Below are 11424 nucleotides of genomic sequence, written 5' to 3'. Positions count from 1 at the left end.
CCAAGCTCTGTCCTTCCCAGTGCTGCAAACGCTGTGCTCCTTCCACCCTCAGACCTTTGCACTTCCTGTTCCCTCCACTAGGAATACTCAACACCAACGTCTTCTGGCTCCTTCCACAGTAGCCTTCCCTGACCATCTTAGTCAACTAAACTCACTGCCCCCTGTGCTTCTCTGTCCCCTTGCCCTGTCTTCACACTTTCACAGTCCTTATTCTTTTAAAAACATTTTTTTTTTTTTTTTTTTTTTTTTTTTTTTTTTTTTAGGTGTGCCTGTGTGGCTCAGTTTGTTAAGCATCTGACTTTGGCTCAGGTTATAATCTCAGGGTTGGTGAATTCAAGCCTCCTGCTCTGACAGCACAGAACCTGCTTCGGATCCTCTGTCTCTCTTTCTCTCTCTCTGCCCCTCCCCCACTCATGTTCTCTCTCTCTCTCTCTCTCTCTCTCTCTCTCTCTCTCTCTCTCTTTCTCTCTCAGAAATAAACTTAAAAAATTTTTTAATGTGTAATTTATTTCTGACATAGAGAGAGAGTGAGAAAGGGGCAGAGAGAGGAGAGAGAGAGAGAATCCTGAACAGGCTCTGAACTATCAGCGTGGAGCCCGACACGGGGTTTGAACCTGCAGTGAGATCGTATCCTGAGCTGAAACCAAGAGCTGGATGCTTAACCGACTGTGCCATCCAGGTGCCCCCACAGAACTTATTCTAGGAAATGTATACTTGTGTCTTGTCCCTCTTGTTCTCTCTTAAGAATATGGGCTGAGTCTATTTTGTCCCGGGGCTACACCCCCAAAGCCCAGTATGGGGCCTAGCATACAGTAGGCACTGAATACATATTTATTTTTTTAATACATACTTCTTAAGTGAAGAGATTAAGAATGACTATTGTTTCCTAATAAAATACTACCAACACTCGCAGCAATAATGATAAGTAACTCTCATTTGTTGAAACAAATTAGTCTAGACTCTGTGTTGACTATTTTACACAAGTCGTATCTTTAAACCTCACAAGAACCTGGAAGGTAATATTCGCCCCATTTCTCAGATGGAGAAACGGAAGCACAGAGTCTAGAAGGACTGAAGGTCACAAAGTCAGTCAGAGACAGGGCCTGGGTGGAATCCAGCTCTCGACTCCAGCCCATTGACGATCCCCTCTACCCTGAGGAATGTCCAGATGTCCAGAATTCCCTATCTAAATGCCCCTTTAGTCCTAAAGAACCATGGGCCCCCTGAGGAAACGGCCAGAAATGCAGGTGGAAAGAGAGGAGGGGGCTAATGCCTTGACTCCTGGGTCTGAGAGGAGGGGGCTGGGGGCTTGGACTCCTGGGTCTGGGGGTGGAAGAAGCTCAGGGGCTGTACTCTTGGGACTCAGGAGGTAGAGAGCTGCGACCCCAGATACGTGGTGTTGAGAAATTAGGTCCTGAGACCCCAGCGCCCTTTCCCGCGGCTCCGCACGCCCCGAAGGCCACGCCCCACTTTGAACAAAGTCCCTCCCACTTTCTTCCAGACCTCTCTCCGCCTCTCAGGGCCCTGAAGACATTCAGGCGAAGGTGCTAGAAGAAACTCGGGAGATCTCTGCAAAGATGGAACAGCAGGAGGAAGGGACTGGGCCCGAAGGGTAAGAGACACGAGGCCCTTCCCACGGGGAGAACAGAGACCAGAGAGGGAAGGGAACAGAGAAAATCAGAGACAGAGTGGACAGACTCAGAGAGACTATCAGGAAAAAAAAATTTTTTTTTTTCCAGTGTCATCAGTTGTTAGAAACAGAATCTTGGAGATCTTGTGGTCAGATTTGAGCGAGATACTTAGGGATAGGGACACAGATATTTGTGGAACAGGGAGAAATTTCAAGAAGGAATGAGAAGAAATCGGTGATGTCAGGAACAGTCACAGGGCTGAAGAAATAGTGATAATAATCGTCAGACCCAGGTCTTTTAAAAAAATTTTTTTTCAACGTTTTTTATTTATTTTTGGGACAGAGAGAGACAGAGCATGAATGGGGGAGGGGCAGAGAGAGAGGGAGACACAGAATCGGAAGCAGGCTCCAGGCTCTGAGCCATCAGCCCAGAGCCTGACGCGGGGCTCGAACTCACGGACCGCGAGATCGTGACCTGGCTGAAGTCAGACGCTTAACCGACTGCGCCACCCAGGCGCCCCTGACCCAGGTCTTTAATATGCACCTTTGCCACTATGCGAGGCCATCTTTTGGTGTGAAAAAATTAAGGTTCAGCACAAGGAAATGATTAGCCCAGAAACACACCGTGAGCGAGGCAGCCTGGAGCTGGGTTCTGTCTGATGCTTAAGTTCTGGTAGAGCTGTCTGTCTGTCTGTCTGTCTGTAAAGAGAGACGGGAAGAAAGAATGAGACAGAGATAGAAAGAGGGCACCTGGGTGCCTCAGTCGGGTAAGCGTCTGACTCCATTTCAGCTCAGGTCATGATCTCAGTTTAGTGAATTCGAGCCCCACGTCGGGCTCTGTGCTGACAGTGTGGAGCCTGCTTGAGATCCTCCTCCTCTCTCAAAAATAAATAAATAAACTAAATAAAAAAATAAATAAAAGGAGGGGGGGGGGAGAGAAATGGAGAGAAGGGGATAAGGAGGTCACAGGTGGATGCCCAGCTCAGAGGACTCCCAGGAGAAGTGCGGGACCACAGTAGGAAGGACGTAGAGAGATGCCGAGATCTGCTGACCTGTCCTCTTGTCGTTCTAGGAACAACCCGTCCCTGCCATCACCTGGGCCTGAGCCGTGGCCCTCTGGGCCATTCCCAGCCTTGCCACCTTTTCCCCTGGGGACCCCAGATCCAGCCCACCTGGGGCTCCCTGAGAACTTGGCCTCTGTCACCGTCCCCATCCGTCTGGACGCCCTCTCCTACCTCCTGCACAGTGCCCTGCTGGGGGCCTACACCCTTCAACAGTCCTTGCCCTCCTGCCCCTGCAACTCACAGGCATGCTGCTCCCAGCCAGGCACCGCCACGAGGCCATCCAGGGGACGTGGGGGCTGGGACGTCCGACGCAGGCCAGGCCGGGGCCAGGGCCAGCCACGATGGGGACCCAGAAGGGTGGAACAGCTGGAGAGGGGCTGGCGGGGGGGGTCTGGGGCTGGCCCCAAGACTCCCCCGGTGATGCCAGCCTCACCACCAAGGCTGCCTGCCCAGGATGGGAAGACGGAAGCTGGAGGTCGGGAGACACCCCAGGACATGCCAGCTGCTGCAGCAGAAAACTGGGACTCAGAATACTAGGACCCTGAGGGTCCAGCTCCCCAAACTCCTGAGAGGGCCCCTCAGGGTCACCAGGAGGGTTTTCCTGGAGCCCCAGGGTGACCTCAGCTATGGCAGAGATGCCCCAAGAAACATCGTGCTCCCATCTCTTTTCCCCCAAAACCATAGCCTCCTGCCAGTCACCCCATGAAACATGGACCTGACCTAGGATCCCACACCAGAGAAAACCCTGAGCCTCGCCCCCGTGCCCCAAGCCATCCCCAGCTCCCCACCCCCCATTCCAACCCCATCTACAGTGACAACCTCAGTCCCTCCCATCCCCACCTTCCCCTGCAAGCCCTTTCCGGTCCCCACTCTCAATACCACCTTCCCAATCCCACTCATTGCCATTTCTGTCCCCATCTGCACCCTTGCTCCCAGCTTCTCTACCCACCTCAGGCCCAACCCAACCCTCAACTGTGTCCTACACTTGAGCCCTAGTCCAGTCCACCCTGGACCCCAGCCAGCCCCATCCCGTCCTGTTTCCCAGCCCCAACCGTGACACGCCCTGTGACCCACCGGCAGAGAACCCCATTGGCCCAACAGACCTGCAACCTCCCACCCCTTTTCCTGCCCTTCGGTGCGGGGAGCCTGGTTGAAAAATAAATGGAAGACTTGCCCCATATCTTGTGTCTCTGTGTGTGTGCTTACGCAGCTCAGGCTAACCCAGCGGGTGCTGTGAGCAAGGCCTGTGAAAGGGGTTAGGTCGTGGGGAGGGTCACAGAGAGAGGCCAGGGTGGCCGGGGCCGCGGGGAGGGAGGGCCTGGATCCCTGTTTCAGCGAATTCTATTTGGGGCCTCTGCCACCACTGCACTTCTAGCTGCTGGAAGCTTCTGGGCCACGGGGCCATTGTGTGGGGAGGCTTAAGGGATTTGGGGGACCCAGGCAGCAGAGAAGCCAGCAACCTGGCTCGGCTCAGTCTGCACAGAAGGGCCGAGGCAGACAGAAGGCTTGTCACAGGCTCTGCCACTCAGGTAGGGACCAGGCATCAGACCTGTAGACCCCTCCTCCCCCAAGATCTAGGGGTCCATCCTCCAGCTCCTTCCTCTCCCAGGGGCCTCGTGGGGTCCCAGTCCCTAGCCCCCTCCTCACCTGGGATCTGGGAGTCCAGGCCTCCAGCCCCTCCTCCCGGGACCCAAGGGCCCAGCCCCCAGCTCCTTCCTCTCCCAGGGAACTGTTGTCCCAGCCCCTAGCCCCCTGGTCACCTGGGATCTGGGAGTCCAGGCCCCCAGTCCCTTCCTCTGCCAGGACGCAGGAGTCCAGCTCCTGACCCCACCTCTCGCCTTCTCCATAGATCACCATGTACAGCTTCATGGGTGGTGGCCTCTTCTGTGCCTGGGTGGGGACCATCCTCCTGGTGGTGGCCACAGCGACAGATCACTGGATGCAGTACCGGCTGTCCGGGTCCTTCGCCCACCAGGGCCTGTGGCGGTACTGTCTGGGCAACAAGTGCTACCTGCAGACAGAGAGCATCGGTAAGGCTCCGGGGCCGGGTCGAGGCCGTGCCTGGGGTCACAGGCCCTCTCGGGACAGGGGGCAGAGCCCCCCACAGGGCAGAACCTCCCCACCTGTTTTGCAGGTGGAGAACTGTGTGGTTCAGAGAGGGAAAGGGACCAGCCAAAGATCACTCAGCATGGAAGGGGCAGAATTGGGATTTCAGTATTTTCTTCTAGTACAGTTAGGAGATGTACGAGAAGTTAAATAGAGAGGTGGCATTTCCCGGCACGAAATAGATGTCAGGTACAGCACTTGGGGCTGAGGTTGTCAGAACAGCATTTTCTAAGTATCTACTGTGTATCAAGAACCAGGTTAGGGGAGCGCCTGGGTGGCTCAGCCGGTTGAGTATCCGACACTTGATTTGGGCTCAGGTCATGAACTCACGGTTTGTCAGTTCGAGCCCTGAGTCAGGCTCTGCACTGACAGCACAGAGCCTGCTTGGGATTCTCTTTCTCCCTCTTTCTCTGCCTCTCCCCTGCTCTCTCTCTCTCTCTCTTTCAAAAATAAATATACGTTAAAAAAAAATAAAGCGTTCATTGTTAAAAAAAAAAAAGAACTAGGTTAGGTGCTATGGGATACAGAAGCAATATGGACCCTAAATTTGCTAAGTACTGGATGGTAGTTTTTAATACCTACTGTGTGCCAGGCTATATAATATATATGCCTCTAAGTACATGCATATGTATATATGTGCGTGTATATGTGCATATTATAATATATATTGCAAAAATGGGGATAAGAAAAGCTCTTCCAGCCTAGGGTTCTTGAAAGCTATATTATAATCATATATATTATATATACAAAATAATGTTATATGATATACTATATATCTCTATTTTCTCTCTCCATATATATGTATACAAAATATATGTACATCCATGCACGTATACAAATGTATTTGGAGAGAGATGCTCGCATGTATTGTATGCTACTTTACATAATATATATTGTATAACATGCATTATATATTAACAAATTAATAATATATAATGTTACATATTTTATAAGTACCAAATACTAGTGGTAGTAGTAACAATGGCCGGTATTTATTGAATGTTGTTGTGTCCTACACGCTGTTCTAAATGCTTGACATGGATTAATGCCCTTTGGTCTCCCAACAACACTGAGGGTGACACTTCTGCAAAGAAGACATGAGATGCGCCCTCAGCAAACCAACCACTCTCTTTACGGGGCTTGGGAGGAGGAGACAATCCTCCTGAGCCCTTCCACCCGGATTTCAGCCACCCCGGCTCACTGAACCTGCCTAGGGGAGGCAGCCGGAGGCCCATTTTGCAGGAGGGGTAAACTGAAGCAGGAAGCAGGGGGAAAGATTTGCCCCGGCCTCAGGCTCCAGAGCCCGGTCTGCCTCCTGACTTCACTCGCCCCTTTCATTCCTGGCGGTCTCCTTCATCACATGTCTACCATTTCTCCTGCTTCAGCCTGGGAAAGCCCCAGGGACAGCACCCCCCGACCACCATCTTATCTGTTTTGGGGGTGGGGGAGAGGGAGGCACGACGGATCACATCGATAGATCGATAGATCGGTGCAGCTTCATCTGACCAACGCCGAAATCCTCAGGGACGTCCCTCACCCTGACTGATTGCCAGGGAGCTGTCCAAGCAGCTGGCTCGACTTGCACATCAACTGTAACTGGCTCGCCAAAATCAGAGCAGGGGACGCGAGCTTGCAAGGGGCCAAACCCAGCCACAGACGTGTGTGGCGGTTTGAAGGTTTCTGAAGCGTCTGCCAGGATTTTTTTTTTTTAAACTTAAAAAACATTGTTTTTGAGTATTTATTTTTGACACACACACACACACACACACACGTAGAGAGCGAGCAGGGGAGGGGCAGAGAGAGAGGGAGACACAGAATCCGAAGCAGGTTCCAAGCTCTGAGCTGTCAGCACAGAGCCGGGGGCGGGGCTGAACTCATGACCTGAGCGGGTTAACCGACTGAGCCACCCAGGCGCCCCCGCGTCTGCCAGGATTTAAAAATTTGGAGATTTGGGCGCCCCCAGTCCTCCAGGCTTTTATTTTAATTATAAAACAAAAGTTTATTTACTTATTTTTGAAAGAATGAGAGATAGCACGTGAGCGGGGGCGGGGCGGAGAGCGAGACGGAGACAGAGAATCCCAAGCAGACTCTTCAAGCTCTCAGCATAGAGCCCCGTGCGGGGCTCGAACCCAGGAACCGTGAGATCATGACCTGACCCTTCAGGGACCGAGCCACCCAGGTGCCTCCGGACTTTAAAGTACCCAGCGGCATCTGTAACTTCCTGGGGCTGCCATTACAAAGGACCACAGATTGAGTGGCTTAAACAACAGAAATATACTGTCTCACGGCTCTAGAGGCTGGAAGTCTAATATCAAGGTGTCAGTAGAAGCCGGTCCTTCCGAGGCTGTGAGGGAGAATCTGTTGCCTGCCTCTCTCTCCCGGCTTTTGCTGGTCATCTGGCAGTATTTGGCATTCCTTGGCGTGTCCATGCATCATCAGGATCTCTGCCCTCACCTTCACACGGTGCCCCCTGCATGTCTGTCTTCCTCCAAACCTCCCCATTTTAAGAGGCTACAAGTCATTTTGCATTAGGAATCCACTCTACTCCGATATGACCTCATCTTCACTAATTACACCTGCAATGACCCTATTTCCAAATAAGGTCATATTCTGGGGGCGGTTAGAGGTTCAACACATGAATTTGGGGGTTTGGGGAGAGACCCGAATGGACCCCACACAGCATCCATGGAGAAACAGCCAGCCGTTTTTCTTGGTGGCGTTGGCACAAGACAAAAAGACTGCATTCTGCAAAGACCCGGACTTTGTAGTTTTCGATGGCGGGATCCAAGCTCTGCCCCGGGAGCACAGGTGTTTTCCGTGCTCCCAGAGACAGAAGAGGCAAGCAGTTAAGAGCAAGGGCTTTGGTGCCTGGGTTTCAAGGCCAGTCCTACTGCTAATTATGGGACTCTGGGCACGTCGCTGTACCTCCGAGCCTTGGTTCCTTCACCTGAGAAATGGGGATAAAAATAGAACGTCCAGCTTAGAGAGGGAACCAATAGACTCATGCATGGAATGCATGCCCGGCACGCACTTGGCAGTTGCTAAGTGGAGAATGAGATCATAACTGTTATTGCCAGGGCATGTCCTAAAGGGCCAGCGCAGAGCCAGGAACCAAAGAAGAATAGTGCTCAGTGCCCCACATTCATTCGTTCAGCGGGTGCGAGGGGTGTTGCGGTGAATGAGAAAGCAAGACCTTTGTCCTCACGTAACTGACAAACCAGCAGGGAGACACAGATATAAACAAGTTAAAGAATAAATAGACAGGGGCACCTGGGTGGCTCAGTCGGTTGGGCGTCCGACTTTGGCTCAGGTCGTGGTCTCGCAGTTCGTGAGTTCGAGCCCTGCATCGGGCTCTGTGCCGACAGCTCGGAGCCTGAAGCCTGCTTCAGATTCTGTGTCTCCCCCTCTTTCTGCTCGTGCTCTGTCTCTCTCTGTCTCTCAATTATAAATAAATGTTAACAAAATAAAAATAAATAGACCATTTTCTTTTTCTTTAAAGTTTATTTATTTGAGAGAGAGAGAGAGAGAGGGAGGGAGGGAGGGAGGAGGGGGAGGGGCAGACAGAGATTCCCAAGCAGACTCCCCAAGGTCAGTACAGACACTCATGCAGGACTTGAACCCACGAACCGTGAGGTCATGACCTGAGCTGAAACCAAGAGTGGGACGCTCAACTGACTGAGCCACCCGGTGCCCCTAAACAGGCCACTTTCAGATATGGGCAAGTGGTGTTAAGGAAATGAAAGAGAGCGATAGGAGGGAGGACAGGAAGTGATCATCAGGAGGGGAGTGGCTTTCATTCGTTCTTGTACGTTCATTCATCCACCCAGTGAACGTTGTGCTGGGGGTATTTGTGATATAGAATCCTATCCTCAGGGAACCATCGTGCTGGAAGGGGAAACAACCTGGAGCGGGGAAGGATGTTGCCCGAGGGCTGAAAGGGTGCTTCCTAGAGGGGATTTGGGAGCTGGGCTGTGGAGGACCAATGGGAGTTTGCCAGGTGAAGAGGACAGTGTTTGTTTGCAAAGAGGTACAGGATGAGCTGGGTCAGGGATGTGGAGAGAGGCAAGGCCTTCAGGCCTCAGAGGCAGCCCCGTTCACCGCTGAGGGCGGGGGTGGCAGGGGAGTGACCTTCTGGTGCTACCACAGCTTACTGGAATGCCACCCGGGCCTTCATGATTCTGTCGTCCCTGTGCGCCACCTCGGGCATCATCATGGGTATCCTGGCCTTTGCTCAGCAGCCCGCCTTCACACGCCTCTCCCGGCCCTTCTCCGCGGGCATCCTGTTTTTCGCCTCCAGTGAGTGGCCCCCCCTTCACCCCCCCCACCCCTGCCGTCCCCTTCCCCACTCCCACCCACTCCCACTTCCTGCCTGTTCCCTCCCGAACTCCACTCTCATCCGGGGTTCCACGCCCATCCTAGTCCCACCCCGGCCCCAACCCCAACTCCGAGACGGGTTCTAATGCCTCCTGCCAGCCAGCCTCTTCTGACCCCAGCTGCGACCCTGCGGCTCAGTTCTGGCACTTAACCACCCAGAGCCGGCATCACACCCCACTGGTTTGAGGGTGCCATTCCCAACCAGGCTGCCCCTACATGGGTTGCGGGTGGAGTCCCCAGGCCATCTGCCCTTTGGACCAACAGCTGCAGATTCAGGGGTTCCTGGGACCCGGTCAGGTTCAAACATTCGCCAGAAGAACTCACGGCACTCAGGAAAGCACTGAGCTCCCGATCATGGATTTATTATGAAGGATACAACTCAGCACCAGCTAAATCAAGAGATGCGTAGGGGTGGAGCCTGAGAGGGTCTTGAAGGCAGGACCCCCACCCCCCACCCCAATAGCCTCCCCGGGGGGTCGGAGCACACCATGGAGCACATTGAAGTGTTCCCCAGCCAGAAAGCTCCAGCACTCCACGATGGAGTCGCTGGTCACATGACTGAGCTTAACCTCTAGCTTCCTTCCCCCGAGGTTGGTCTGATGCCAGTGACTCAAAGCCCCACCTGTCTGTTCTGTTCCCGAGGCTGGTCTTTCTGGTGACCAATTCCTACCTAGGGTCATCTCAGCTCATCAACATAATTTCGTGTTGACCGGAAAGGCTCAGCAAGAACAAAGACACTCCTATTACCCAGAAAGTTCCAAGGATTTAGCGTCTCCCTTCCAGGAACCAGAGCCCCAGACCAGCCCAGGCAAATTCTTTATTGCACAGCACAGCCCCGGCCCATCCTCGTCCCAACCCTACTCCCCTGGCATACTTACCTTTTTCCTTTCCCACCCCCACCCGGCCCTCCCCCTTCCTCAATCTCATTCCCACCCTCCCCTGCAAACCCTACCCCACCCCTTTTCCCTCCCCCCTCCCCCCACCTTCTCTCCCTAGCCTTTTTTGTCCTGTTGGCCTTGGCCATTTACACTGGAGTCACTGTCAGCTTCCTCGGTCGCCGCTTCGGGGACTGGCGTTTTTCCTGGTCTTACATCCTGGGCTGGGTGGCCTTGCTCATGACCTTCTTCGCAGGTAAGGGGGCTTGGGGGTGGCAAGGTCAGTATCCGTGGCAGAGTGGGCGGCACTCTAGAGAGCGAGATGATGGGGTGTCCCGCACGGGCCTCCCAGCACAGCACGGAGCCAGAAGGCAGACTGCAGGTCTGCAGACACGCAGGGAGGAAGAGAGTGCTGTGTTGGGGTCTTGGGTTGGGAGCCCAGCCTAGAAGGACTTGGGGGGTCAACTGGGATCTCTTCTCACACAGGGATTTTCTACATGTGTGCCTACCGGATGCACGAATGTCGGCGCCTGTCTGCTCCCCGCTGAGCCCAATGTACCCCGACTTCATCTGGAAGTGAAAATAGGGCCGCTGAAAAAGAGGGGGAGGGTCTAGAGGCTACAATCCTGGTTCCTTGTGGGCAGGAGGGGGCCCAGTCCTGGACTCTGGGTGGGGGGGGCCTCTGATTTCTGCATCCCAAGGGGGAAGGAGGAAGAGTGGGGCCTGGTGGGAGGCAGTTGAGAAGACCCGAGGTCCAGCCCATGATGGGGGGTGTTAGAGAAATGGAATCTCCATTAGAGCGACTTTTTGAGAGTCTAATAAAACTGATGTGAAACGACTGACGTGTGGTTCCTGAGGGGTTGGGGTGGTGACAGGTGTGAGCGGTGGATGGGGTGTGGGTAATTGTACTACTGCGGCCTAACCCACTCAGTTTGTGTGGGGACAGGGACAGACATCAGCCACACAGTCCCCACCCAGGTGTTAACTACCCTTCAACTTCTAGGAAACTGATGTGTCAGGGCCAATTCTGACAGCAATTCTGCTGTGTGTGTGTGTGTGTGTGTGTGTGTGTTTAATGTTTATTTAGAGAGACAGAGCGTGCGCACAAACTGGGAAGGGGCAGAGAGAGAGGGAGACAGAGCATCTGAAGCAGGCTCCACGCTGACAGCACAGAGCCCAATGCGGGGCTTGAACCCACAAACCGCAAGATCGTGACCTGAGCTGAAGTTGGACACTTAAACGACTGAGCCCCGGGCGCTTTTTATCCCACATCGCCAAGTAACTCACTTCTGACACTGTCTGGTGGAGGTAGCATCAGATCCCTCAGGTGAAGGGCTCAGTCCTACAGACCAGCCCCCCGGCCCTGCCTCATGCT

General features: G+C 53.6%; 2 protein-coding genes across 2 annotated transcripts; both read left to right on the top strand.

Annotated features, from left to right (window-relative positions):
• Positions 1-1488: 1488 nt before the first annotated feature.
• On the top strand, positions 1489-3874 carry CUNH19orf84 (chromosome unknown C19orf84 homolog). Its single transcript, XM_019425465.2, has 2 exons — positions 1489-1612; positions 2703-3874. The coding sequence occupies exons 1-2, from the start codon at positions 1578-1580 to the stop codon at positions 3229-3231; spliced, it is 564 nt and encodes a 187-aa protein (XP_019281010.2). The 5' UTR covers positions 1489-1577; the 3' UTR covers positions 3232-3874.
• A 240-nt stretch (positions 3875-4114) lies between these two features.
• Positions 4115-10887, top strand: LIM2 (lens intrinsic membrane protein 2). Its single transcript, XM_019425464.2, has 5 exons — positions 4115-4223; positions 4544-4724; positions 8947-9096; positions 10171-10305; positions 10536-10887. The coding sequence occupies exons 2-5, from the start codon at positions 4550-4552 to the stop codon at positions 10595-10597; spliced, it is 522 nt and encodes a 173-aa protein (XP_019281009.1). The 5' UTR covers positions 4115-4223; positions 4544-4549; the 3' UTR covers positions 10598-10887.
• Positions 10888-11424: the final 537 nt, after the last annotated feature.

Source organism: Panthera pardus, unplaced genomic scaffold (assembly GCF_024362965.1).
Source record: "Panthera pardus isolate Hobbes unplaced genomic scaffold, ASM2436296v1 HiC_scaffold_18, whole genome shotgun sequence".
NCBI classification, from domain to species: Eukaryota; Metazoa; Chordata; class Mammalia; order Carnivora; family Felidae; genus Panthera; species Panthera pardus.
Note: the sequence above shows the minus strand (reverse complement) of the source record. Positions and strands in the feature narration are given on the sequence as shown.